Source organism: Trachypithecus francoisi, unplaced genomic scaffold (assembly GCF_009764315.1).
Source record: "Trachypithecus francoisi isolate TF-2019V2 unplaced genomic scaffold, Tfra_2.0 Lachesis_group14, whole genome shotgun sequence".
NCBI classification, from domain to species: domain Eukaryota; kingdom Metazoa; phylum Chordata; class Mammalia; order Primates; family Cercopithecidae; genus Trachypithecus; species Trachypithecus francoisi.
Window position 1 is genome coordinate 46,857,815 of NW_022681459.1, and position 12,063 is coordinate 46,869,877.

The 12,063-nt window shown below is 47.9% G+C and overlaps 1 protein-coding gene across 3 annotated transcripts in view; it reads right to left on the reverse strand.

The window, feature by feature from the left end:
• Nucleotides 1–12,063, reverse strand: part of TTC28 (tetratricopeptide repeat domain 28) — a 740,148-nt gene that overhangs the window by 42,887 nt on the left and 685,198 nt on the right. For all 3 annotated transcript variants that reach the window (XM_033233090.1, XM_033233089.1, XM_033233091.1), the window contains one exon: nucleotides 4,838–4,978. In XM_033233090.1, the coding sequence (XP_033088981.1) occupies nucleotides 4,838–4,978 (141 nt within the window). The remainder of the gene's footprint in view (nucleotides 1–4,837; nucleotides 4,979–12,063) is intronic.

The window sequence follows — 12,063 nt, forward strand, 5'->3', positions numbered from 1 at the left end:
AAGCAAATGCAAAAAGTTGAAGGTCACCTTAACAAAGGGCAGAGCCAGGTTTCAAATCAAGGTCTGGCTGGCCCCAGAGCCCAAGATTTCTCCCCTGCACTGTGTGCCTCACCACAGACAAAGGCCTAGACCTAGGAAGACAGTGATCAGCAGATCGCTGGCCTACACTGGGCTTTTGCAGCACTGCTGCAGCACACCTCTGTACGGACCTAAAGCAGGGTGGCCCTCATGGATGTTCATAAAGAACCACAGTCTGGCCAGGCACGGAGACTCACATCTGTGATCCCAGCATTTTGGGAGGCCACGGTGAGAGGATCACTTGAGCCAGCCTGGGCCAAATAGCAAGAACCTGTCTCTACAAAAAAATAATTTTAAAAAATTAGCCGGGTGAGGTGGTGTGCACCTGTGGTCCCTGCTACTCAGGAGGCTCAGGCAGGAGGATCGCTTGAGCCCAGGAGTTTGAGGCTGCAGTTAGTTATGATGGCACCACTATAACCCAGCCTGGGTGACAGAGTGTGACGCTGTCTCTAAACAAAAAAAGAACTACAACTACACATCCATGCACATGCACACACAGCAGGACACATGTGTGCCAGGTCTCAGCTTACTGGCCAGGCTGGTCTTGTGGAGACGGCTTCCCTCTCCAGTCACCGCTCTCCACTGTCCTGCTGATACTTTCTTCCCTATGCCTTTAGGAAATCGTCCTGTGTATTACAGTCACTGCATTCCCTCCCACCTCCACTGCAGGCCAGGATTTCATGCATGGATTTGGAGGGCAGGATAGGCTCTGGGAGCACTACTGCCTCTCCACTTTCAGGGCCTGACCCTCAGGTGTTGAGGGCAGACGGGGAAGGGGGCAGGCAAAAGCTCTGCAGGGCTTCCTCTGCACCCCTCAACATGGCAGCCAGCTCTGGCTCCCCCCAGAACCCCTCCCCTCTGCCACTGGCTGCACACTCTGTAACGTGTGGCTGAGGTCCCTGCCCAGCAGACAGTCTTCTGGGTGGGGAACCAGTAAGGTGCTAGGCCCATGTGACCCACCCAGCAGGACACACACACACACCCGTGCCACGTTAAATGTGGGCACGCTGAGCACTGTGGCCATCCCACTCCCACCTAGCATTCTCCCTACTTTCTTTTCTCCCTGTTCTATAGTCATGGAGGTTGGGCCCATGGGATGGAGATGCCTCTTTCCTCATCTAGCAGGACCCCAGTTTTTGCTGGCGATTCTCTAGAAGGACCCCCAACCAAGCTGAGGTTCTCTCTTGCTGATTCCTTGTCCAGTCTTCTGTGAGAGAACGGGAGTGTGTCGCAGGGCACTAGAGGGAAGTTGCAGAGACCTGAGGGTGGGCTCTGGCCCTGTTGTACATCTCTCTTTAGAATAAGGAGACTTACTTCTTTGTCCTCTGTTTTGGCTCTAGTCACTGCTCTCTGGACAATAAGAAAGTTCCTCTCCACATTGTGTCACACACAGATATAATGTGGAAAATTAAAGACCTAGGATGCTTGTTGTACCAATGGTGGCTTACAGAAGTCAGGAAACTTCTCTGGGGTTCTGGCCCTAAATGACTCTGGATGGGTGCACCTTACTTAATACCAAGGCACTCCCTGTAGTCCAGGATCCAGGATGCAGTCAAAAGCCTGTCCTGTTCTTCCTTCTCTTTTCTATAGCAAATGTGATCTGCTGACTGCCCGAGGTCCAGTCACATATACACATACCATTTATACATACCACACACAAACACACACATACAAATACAACTCTGCACATACAAATACATACATACATTCCCACAGAACCTCCCCCCACCCACACACAGACACTTACATGCATGTGTTGGCCTACCAGTCCTCAGCATCACTCCCAAAGCATAGGGCTGCTGCTCTGCCCTCTGGGACTCACACTAAGGTCAGGGTGCTAGCCAAGAGAAGGGTCTTTGTTTTTCATTCAATAGCGGTGCCTACCCTGAGTTCAAAATGCAAATGTGTTTTCTGCCAATACGCAAGAAGAAAAATAGTGATTGCAGAGATCTCAAAAATGACAGCAGAACAAAGACCAATTCCTGAAGTGGCAAGAGAGAAAAACCTAAAGCCAAGTCTCAGTTGACTTGCATTAGCTACAGTGGCCTCATTGCCAAATCAGTCCAGCAAACCACCCAGGAACAAAGGGGCCAAGGAATCCATAAAATCACTGAGCTAGAGAGCCCCTGGAGAGGGGAGCCCTTACTGCTCCAGCACACAAGGCCCAACACACACGGTTGCTTCCGTGTCACCTCTGTTGGCTCCAGGGTACGAGCACTCTGCAAATGCTAGCCACTATCAGCAATCTGCAGAAACGCCACTTCTAGCCACTCTGTTCAGTCACAAGCCAGTGCACCTCTTAGCCCAGATCCCTGGCCATATGTGGGACAGAGAGGGAGGCCTGGGACCCCACAGCAGAGCAGGGACAGGCTGGCAGGGAAGCTGCGAGGCATGTTTTGGCACCTGTTCATGGGTAGACCTCCCTCCTCTCTGGCCTATGTGTGCTGAGCTATAAGATGTGAGGGAAGTTTGCACTGTTTTAACAGGGATACCTTTGCCTCCATGGTTCCCTCAGCTGCAGCTCCACTCTCTTGTGGATGAAGGCCAGAACCCCGCTTCCTGGCTTCTGAGAGAGGCACTAGAGAATACGCAGTGTTACAAACTTACCTGGGCCTTAAGGGCTCACTGCATTGAAGCGAGAAGAATGCCGGCTATTTCCCTCATCCAAAGGGTCGGGATTGGAAGAGTCTGCAGAGACTCTTTCAACTCCTTCGCTTTCCTGAGGGTGGGACTGGGTTGGGTCAGACCTTGCCAATGGAGCTGGGTGCAAGCTCAGGGCTGTGGGCCTTGCTGCTCCCCACTCAGTCCTCAGGGCTGGGCACAATACTCAGCCTGGCTGGGGACGGAGATTGTGTTGTATAAGTGAATCAACAAATTAATCTACAGTACTGTGCTCACTGGAGTTACTGCAGGGCTGCTCAGAAGGACAGAAACCATCTTTCTAAAATGTGCACTCCACCATTCAAAATGCACACCAACCCAAAGCCCAGGGTTGATTACCTAGGGCCCTAGATATACCTGGCTTGACCCTTTTCTTCCATAGAGCTGAGGTCCTGGGGGAACTGGTTCCTGACTGCTGGAGTGTCTGCAAGCAGGTCACCATGGATGCCTGACCGTCTGCTTTGGCAGCCCTCTCATGTGAAGGACTTGAGGTAGGAAGGGAAGAAGGATGGGGGAGACTACAATCCAAGGTGGCCAACAGCTGCTGCATAGGCACATAGACATCTCATCCCTTCCAAAGTTTCCCCACCCACGTTAAGAATTTAAGTTTAGCACTATTCTTCCCACTTTACTTGAAACAACAGAAACCCACCAGTTGTACAGTGTCTTCCACATATTAAGTCGGTCAGCGTGTTATTTATACATTGGCTCCATTATTCCCACATTACAGGAACCCTGCAGGGTAAGAAGCCATCCCCATTTCACAGATGACGAGACTGAGACTGACAGAGGTGAAACTGCCTCCCTAGTGTCCTACAGCTGGTGTGGCAAGGCCAGAGGCTGCACTCTGAGCTCTTTACACTCTAGTTTATTACCACAGCTTGCATCACCTGGCAGAGGTAAGTGTCATCTGCCTTCACTGGCTGAGAAGTTGGCAGAGCAAGAACATGCGTCCAGGCCCAATCCCAGGCCTCCGCAAACCTGGTGGATCCCTACATGAAACCAAAAGCCATAAGGCACACCTGTGAAGGTGGCTGGGAAGAAGGAACTAGGCGTGAACTAGCTTGAAGTTCTGGCCTTCTTACAACCAGGCTGCCAGCTCCTACATCCCCTGTCCTTGGCTCCCTTCCCACTCAACTCAGCCCTGGGAAAGTCAACACACATTTGTCACTCTGACAGCACAATAATGAGAGGAAACCAGGGCCTGGAGTAGGAACAGACAGGGCACACAATGCCCTACACAGCAGGGCTGCCAAGCAGAGAGACTGCCTCGCACTCAGTGCATAGTCACTTCCCACCTGTGTTCTAGGGTCAACCAGCTGCCCTTTAAAGGCAGGCCCTCAGGTTGCGGCAGGGACCTAGGGAGTCTGTGATGTCTTTCCAAAGAGGTCTATCAAAATGTACTCCTAGGTTGTTGCCAGGCAACTAAACAACAGTGGGACAGGTGTCCCTTAACCCCAACTGTCTGCCCTGTTTACCTGGACCCAGCTCGGGTATCACTCCTAAGAAAAAGACGAAGGGGTGTGCTGGCTTGGAAATTTCAAACTCGCTTCATCTTAAAGCCATTAAGAACTATTTGGTCAAGTGACAGGGAACTGAGGTCTTGGCACAGATGGGTGAGCCTGGGTCTGGATGAGTGCATTCCTAGGCCCAGTTTCTCCTTCCAACAGCACCAGCATTCTCACTCTCCCTGACCTCCCTGAATCTCAGGCCAGGAAGTCAGGGCAGGTACCCACGAGTTACCTGCAGAAGCTAGCAAAGAAGTATGTGAAGTTACCCTGGCTTCTGCCTGATGTTTGGAAAGTCAGCTCTGAGGCTATGTGAAGAAGCAGCCGACTGTCCCCTGGGACTCCCATCCCAGCCAGATGAGAGTTGTCACATCAAGCCTGTCACTGTTTTCTCACTTGAGCTGGAGATGCCGCTGTGAAGCAGAGGCCCTGACGGGTATGGGACTGTGGAAGCATCACGCTTGCTGCTGCAAATGCATGACCTGAGCCAGAAGCCTAACCAGCCGGAAGGAACATCCACTAAAAGCACATTATCTGTGCTCAGAGCACCCTGCCCTGCACTGGGCCTAGGGAAAGCACCCTACACGCACCTGTTAAAGAGGTTATTGCGGCGAACCATCCGCAGAAAGCCAGTGGGGTCAGTGACCGAGTTGAGTTTGTTGTTCATCTCTTCAAATTGCTGGTCCATGATGTCTCCTGCTTCACTCTCTGTCTCACTGCTGGCACAGGCCCTGCAGGAAAAATTGCAGAAAAAGCCAATCAGAGAAAGGAAGCGCTGAGGTATGGAAGTCAGCTCTGAGGTCCTGTGCCATTCTGTCACCAAACGATCCTCTAGTACCATTGCCTCCAGATGCCAGCATCACCCCACTCCCTCCTCAGTGTCTCTGAGGCCCTCTTCCTGAACTTCTTTTGCCCACTGCTTCTCAAGATGAACTCTAGTTGGTTATTTATGGGCTGTCACCCCTGACTCTGCTGTGAACTCTCTATAGGCAGAAGCTGTGTCTGAATAAGAATTGTATTTCCAGCATCTGGCATATGCATGACAGACTAGGTGAGGTGCTGTCTGTGATGGGCTGGTCACACATTCTTCCCAGAGTAGAGCTGAGGCAAGTGCAGCTGTGAGGCAATCCTCCCTGCACAAGCTGCAGTCCAGTCCATTCCAGAAACAGTAACTAAGTACCTACATCGTGTTGGGTACTGTCCTAGGCAAGGGGGACATGCAGCCTAAAATGGCATTTTCCAGATGAGGGGACAAACATGCTGACAAGTGGCTGCAATGCTAGCAGGGCAGGCACTGCTGGAAATGCAAACGTGAGAACTGCCGCTGATTTGGTCCATTTTCCAAGCTCAGCATGAGGAGGTGACCATTTTTGAATTAATAAATTCATATTTCCCCTATGACAGACCTTAACAGAACATCTCACAATGTGTTTTAAGTAAACAGAAATACCCAGGAGTACCTTGATTCATCAGCATGATTAAAATGGCAAAAGGCTTAATAAATGTAAAAGCCATGCACTGTGCCCTGATGAGACACGGACAGCCGGGCCGTGGCTAATGTGTCTGTGGGAGCACTGCTGGCCTGCAGTCATCCTCCTCCATGCCACACCATGCCTCCCAACCAACTGAGGCTCACAAAGGCGCATCTCTATGTTGAGCCCTCACCTATCCTAGGCATCAGGAACACATTCAGACTTTGCTGAGATGCTTTGCTGAGATGCTTACTGATACTTCGCCCACAGGAAAACTACTTTCAGACCTTCCTGCTAAGGACTGGCGTAAAGAAGTGGAGGGCACTAGGGCACTGCAGGCAGCAGTCAGTCACTAGCCCCTCGTGTGCTAAGCAGGTGGGACTCTGGAAAGGGGCAGACCACCTGTCGCTAAGAGGAATAAGGCTTGGTGCATAGAGATTTGGGTTTAAGGCAAACATGACCCACTTCAAATGGCCAAGCTGGTGACACCTGTGACAGAGTAGGGAAATAAGCCCCTCACCGGCTCATTCTGGGGGCCAAATGAGACATGGCATGTAAAGCTGCTATGCAAACTTGAATGCTCTATGTGAACACCAACCCTGGTGTAAGGGCTAAATTTATGTCAACGTGACTGGGCTGCAGGGTGCGCAGATATTTGGTTAAACATTATTTGGGGTGTGTTTGTGAGGGTATTTCTAGATGAGATTACCATTTAAGCTGGTAGACTGAGTAAAGTAGACTGCCCTCCCCAGCATGAGTGGGCCGCATCTGCTTATCCATTGAAGGCCTGGATAGAGCAAAAAGGTAGAGAAAGAGAAAATGTGCTCTTTCTGTGCTGTCACCAACCTAAGGCATCAATCTTTTGCCTTCAGGCTTGGACTTGAACTGAAACTTACACCACTTGCTTTCCTGGGTCTCCAGCTTGCTGCAGCAGATCCTGGGGCTTCTCAGTCTCCATAACCACATGAACCAATTCCTTATAATAAGTTTCCTTTATCTCTTTATAAAAATAAATAAATATACATACAAGCATATCCTATTTATATCTATGTGTTGTGTGTGTGTGTGTGTGTGTGTGTATTGTGTGTGTGTGTGTGTGTGTGTGTGTGTGTGATCTTTTATTGGTTCTGTTTCTCTGGAAAACCCAGATAAAAACATTTAGTAATTATCTCAGAACCACACTGATGACTGGTAAAGTCCTGGCTATTGGCCTGCTTTTGTTCCCAGCCTTCACAGTCTGGAACTGGCTCTTTAAACATAGTGCAGTACCTGGCATGCAGCAGATATGCAGTGGGGGAACTACTGAATGAATGAATGACGTATGCTGGAGAGAATTTTATAATGTGCCAAGTATTTTTACACAGATTTAATTTTATCTCTATGACAACTCTGTGAGGTAGGTCTTATTATCTCTATCTTATATCTAAGGTGACAGAGGTTCGGAGAATCCAAGGAACTGGGCTAAAAAGTATTAATTAGGTGGTAGAGCTGGGTCTGAGTCCAGCTCAGATCTGTCACTGACCTCCCTCCCCCTCCCTCTAAAAGACTCTAAGCTTCTCACAGACTTCATGCTTCTCTCCTGGGGTTTGACTTCGACAGGGAGGGGCTGAATATAGGAATTAGGAGAACCCAGGAAACTTCTAGCATCGAAACAAATCACCAAGCTTCCATCATGTTGGACAGCTTTTATTCCTCTCACTGCCTGGTGGACGTCAGCTGAACAGGCAAGCAGGTGAAGACTTGAAAGACTCCTTTGAGAGCTGAAGGCCCTTCACAGAGACCCTGGTAAATATTACTCAACAAGCTCCTCTGTCCAGGGACACATTTATCATCTGAATACAACTGCCTGCTTGGAGCTGAGAAATCGGCTTGTCATTCAGCACTTTGCAAAGGGGAGAAGAATTGGCTGGGACCTGTATCAGCCTCCATTATCTTGCAGTTCTGTTCTTACTGTCAGCCACAGACTGAGCCCTCAGTATCTCCTGCTTAATGGGGTTGTTTCCTATTTCCTGACCCTTCAAAGCATTAACACTGAAGGGAAAAACAAACAGGCGATGTCATAGATAAAGGGATCTCCCATTTACAAAACAAGCCTCATATCTATATAGTAGGAGTCCCTAGTGCCTTGCCACCGGTTCTCACAGCACACTCACTCTCCTGCACCCATTTCTCTGAGTGACTTTCTACAGATGGCACATCTGGTCACCATAGGTCCTGATTCAATCCATATTGCTTCAACAATGATTACTGGGTGGGAACCATGTGTAAGAACTATAGGGGCTAAAAAGATGAGAGTCACATTATAGTTGCCTTCAAGGTGTGTACTATCTGGTATGACTAATATCCTTTAGTTCTTCCTTATTACTAGCCAATCCCTTTTACTCTAATCTCTGTTCAAATTATTGTGTGGTTTCTTATTCTTGCTTTGATACTGACTGATACATACTGAATGTTAATTTAAAAAACAAAATAAATCCTGCTATTACCAAATCCTGGGAGGAAGTCAGGAAAGTAAGATAAGCTTTGGTGCCCCTTACTCATTGATGAGGTCATTAGGTTGACCAATCCTCAGAAACTCACTGTGCAACCAGTACATCCAAGACACTCAGCTGGGGCTGGGATTACTCAAAGGAAGAACACTTCTGCCCTGAGAAGCTGCTAGATAGGCACACTAATCTCTGCAACATGAAAAATAAATTACTACATAGTAGCACATGTATGTATAGAGAGAGATTGAATGAAAAATCAGTACAGGATAAGCAGGGGAGAGAGCAAGAAAAGAAAGAGAGGAGGAGGGAATGAATATGAGAATGTGAATAAACAAACAGTGGCTGTGCAGAAAGAGCCCCTAAAGCATTTAGTCTTACGGCCTGATTTTAGCCACTATTCTGATGGCCATGATCTGAAACAAAGAAACAATAGAGACACATTGGGTCTGCAGACAAAACTGGCAGTCATAGCTCAGCAGAGGATAACTCAAGGGAAAGAGGGCACGTGAACTGGGTAGCAAGACAGGAAGAGTGGAAAAGGAGGGCACTCCTGGCCCACCAGCTGCTCAGCACTGGCAAGCTAGGGAGGCACCAAAAGCTAAGATTCTGTCTGTCCTTTCTTCCCAGTGCTTACATTCCACTCCTGTCTAACCAGCTCTGGACCCTTGGCCCTGCCTACCTGTCTTGCCCTCCAGACTTGGCCACACACTCGATTTCTCCTTCCTTTGTGGCTCGCTAGGCATGAGGATTCTGGCTCAGACGTCCTTCTTGGGCCCTTTCTACTCCTGGACTCTGGAGGGTAAAAGAGGACTCTGTTCTTGTTCCAGGGGCCTGACTTGGCACTTGCCCATCAGTCAGAGTCCTGCCTGGACCTGACCCTAGTCTTTTGCCTGGAGTTAGGTAGAAGGTTGAGGTCTGGATCATCATGGTCATGGAGAACAGTGAGGGCAAAAGGTCAAAGTCAAGCTGGCTTAAGCAGAGGTATACCTCCTGGCCAGGGCTGAGAGGGGAGCTGGAGAGAGGGAGCAGTCCAGAGGCAGGCAGCAGCTGCTTCATGGTACCTACCTGCCCTGCTAGCATCTGTTCCAGGGACTCTGTGAGAAGCCCAGATCCTGCCTGCTCTGGGGAATATAAATCATGCCGTCACCAGAGGCAGGCTCCAAAATGCTGTTCACATGGAGCTTTCCCCAGAGAGAAGGAAATGGCTCATGAATCAAGCACCTCAGAGCTGTGCCAGAGTTCATCCTGTTCTTGGGGACACGGCTTGGCAAGAGGCTCCAGATAGGATTTTCATTTGCAAGCATGGCCACCTGATCTCTCCAAGAACATGCTTGCTCTCCGTCATTCCCGTGACAGTTGCAACTGAAGCTCCACAAGGCACACTTTTATTTATGTCTCAACATCCTTTTACTAACTCATTCTGTCTCCATTGCCCGCCCCCCTCCAGGCTTCTTGTGCACTGATAACCAGTTACTTGCCAAAGACCAACCAATTGCAACCCTGAAGCTGGAAATGACAGGCGAGAAACTCCATCTTCAGTTTCCTGTGCACAGGGCAGTGAGACAGCTCCTACACCGCTGGTCCCATGCCCGATGGGAGCAGATCAAAGGCAGCAAAACACTCCTTTTTTCAAAGCGAGGATCTTTTTGCAATTGGTAAAACTTCAGAAAGCAAGAGTTAGTGCATTTGCAGCTACTTCCCATAATCATTTTTTGCCTTCTGATTCTGAGAGGCCAGGTCTAACTGTGCCAGTACCCTATGTCGGGGATTCTACAACCAGGAAGCAGAGGGTATCTTGGAGATCTGAAAAGGTGCACAGATGACAATACCATGGGCACTTACTAGGTTTTGCATGGGCTGATCTGCTAACAGCTGAAAAGGCCCACCCATTTTTCCCAGTAGCCACTTAGCAAGAGCACCAGAAAATGAAGACATGAGACTTTTGGGAACTCAAGATTTCTGAGACCTTTGAAACTTTCCCATGTGACTTACTTACCAGTTCCTGTCTATTTTTTCTTACTAACAATTAGTAAACTTTTAAGATGAAAAGAGCCTGGGCTAAAAAAAAGCAATTTAGTTGCAATCTTAGTCTCTGATGAAACAGACTTTAAACCAACAAAGATCAAAAGAGACAAAGAAGGTCCACTACATAAATGGTAAAGGGATCAAGTCAACATGAAGAGCCAACTATCCTAAATATATATGCAGCCAATACAGGAGCATCCAGATTCATAAAGCAAGTCCTTAGAGACCTACAAAGAGACTTAGACTCCCACACAATAATAATGGGAAACTTTAACACCCCTCTGTCAATATTAGACAGATCAATGAGACAGAAGGTTAACAAGGATATCCAGGAATTGAACTCAGCTCTGGACCAAGTGGACCTAATAGACATCTACAGAACTCTCCACCCCAAATCAACAGAATATACACTCTTCTCAGCACCACCACATCACACTTATTCTAAAATTGACCACATAGTTGGTAGTAAAACACTCCTCAGCAAATGTAAAAGAACAGAAATCACAACAAACTGTCTCTCAGACCACAGTGCAATCAAATTAGAACTCAGGATTAAGAAACTCACTCAAAACCGCATAACTGCATGGAAACTGAACAACCTGCTCCGGAATTACTACTGGGTACATAACGAAATGAAGGCAGAAATAAAGATGTTCTTTGAAACCAGTGAGAACAAAGACATAATGTACCAGAATCTCTGGGACACATTTAAAGCAGTGTGTAGAGGGAAATTTATAGCACTAAATGCCCACAAGAGAAAGTAGGAGAAAACTAAAATCGACACCCTAACATCACAATGAAAAGAACTAGAGAAGCAAGAGCAAATACATTCAAAAGCTAGCAGAAGGCAGGAAATAACTAAGATCAGAGCAGAACTGAAGGAGATAGAGACACAAAAAACCCTTCAAAAAAATCAATGAATCCAGGAGCCGGTTTTCTGAAAAGATCAACAAAATAGATAGACCACTAGCAAGACTAATAAAGAAGAAAAGAGAGAAGAATCAAGTAGATGCAATAAAAAATGATAAAGTGGATATCACCACGATCCCACAGAAATACAAACTACCATGAGAGAATACTATAAACACCTCTATGCAAATAAACTAGAAAATCTAGAAGAAATGGATAAATTCCTGGACACATACACTCTCCCAAGACTAAACCAGGAAGAAGTTGACCAATAACAGGTTCTGAAATTGAGGCAATAACTAATAGCCTACCAAACAAAAAAAGTCCAGGACCAGACAAATTCACAGCCGAATTCTACCAGAGGTATGAAGAGGAGCTGGTACCATTCCTTCTGAAACTATTTCAATCAATAGCAAAAGAGGGAATTGGCCGGGCGCGGTGGCTCAAGCCTGTAATCCCAGCACTTTGGGAGGCCGAGACGGGTGGATCACGAGGTCAGGAGATCGAGACCATCCTGGCTAACCCAGTGAAACCCCATCTCTACCAAAAAACAAACACAAAAAACTAGCCGGGCGAGGTGGCGAGCACCTGTAGTCCCAGCTACTCGGGAGGCTGAGGCAGGAGAATGGCATAAACCCGGGAGGTGGAGCTTGCAGTGAGCTGAGATCCGGCCACCGCACTCCAACCTGGGCGACAGAGCGAGACTCCGTCTCAAAAAAAAAAAAAAAGAGGGAATTCTCCCTAACTCATTTTATGAGGCCAGCATCGTCCTGATACCAAAGCCTGGTAGAGACACAACAAAAAAAGAGAATTTTAGGCCAATATCCCTAATGAACATCAATGTGAAAATCCTCAATAAAATACTGGCAAACCGAATCCAGCGGCACATCAAAAAGCTTATCCACCACTATCAAGTCGGCT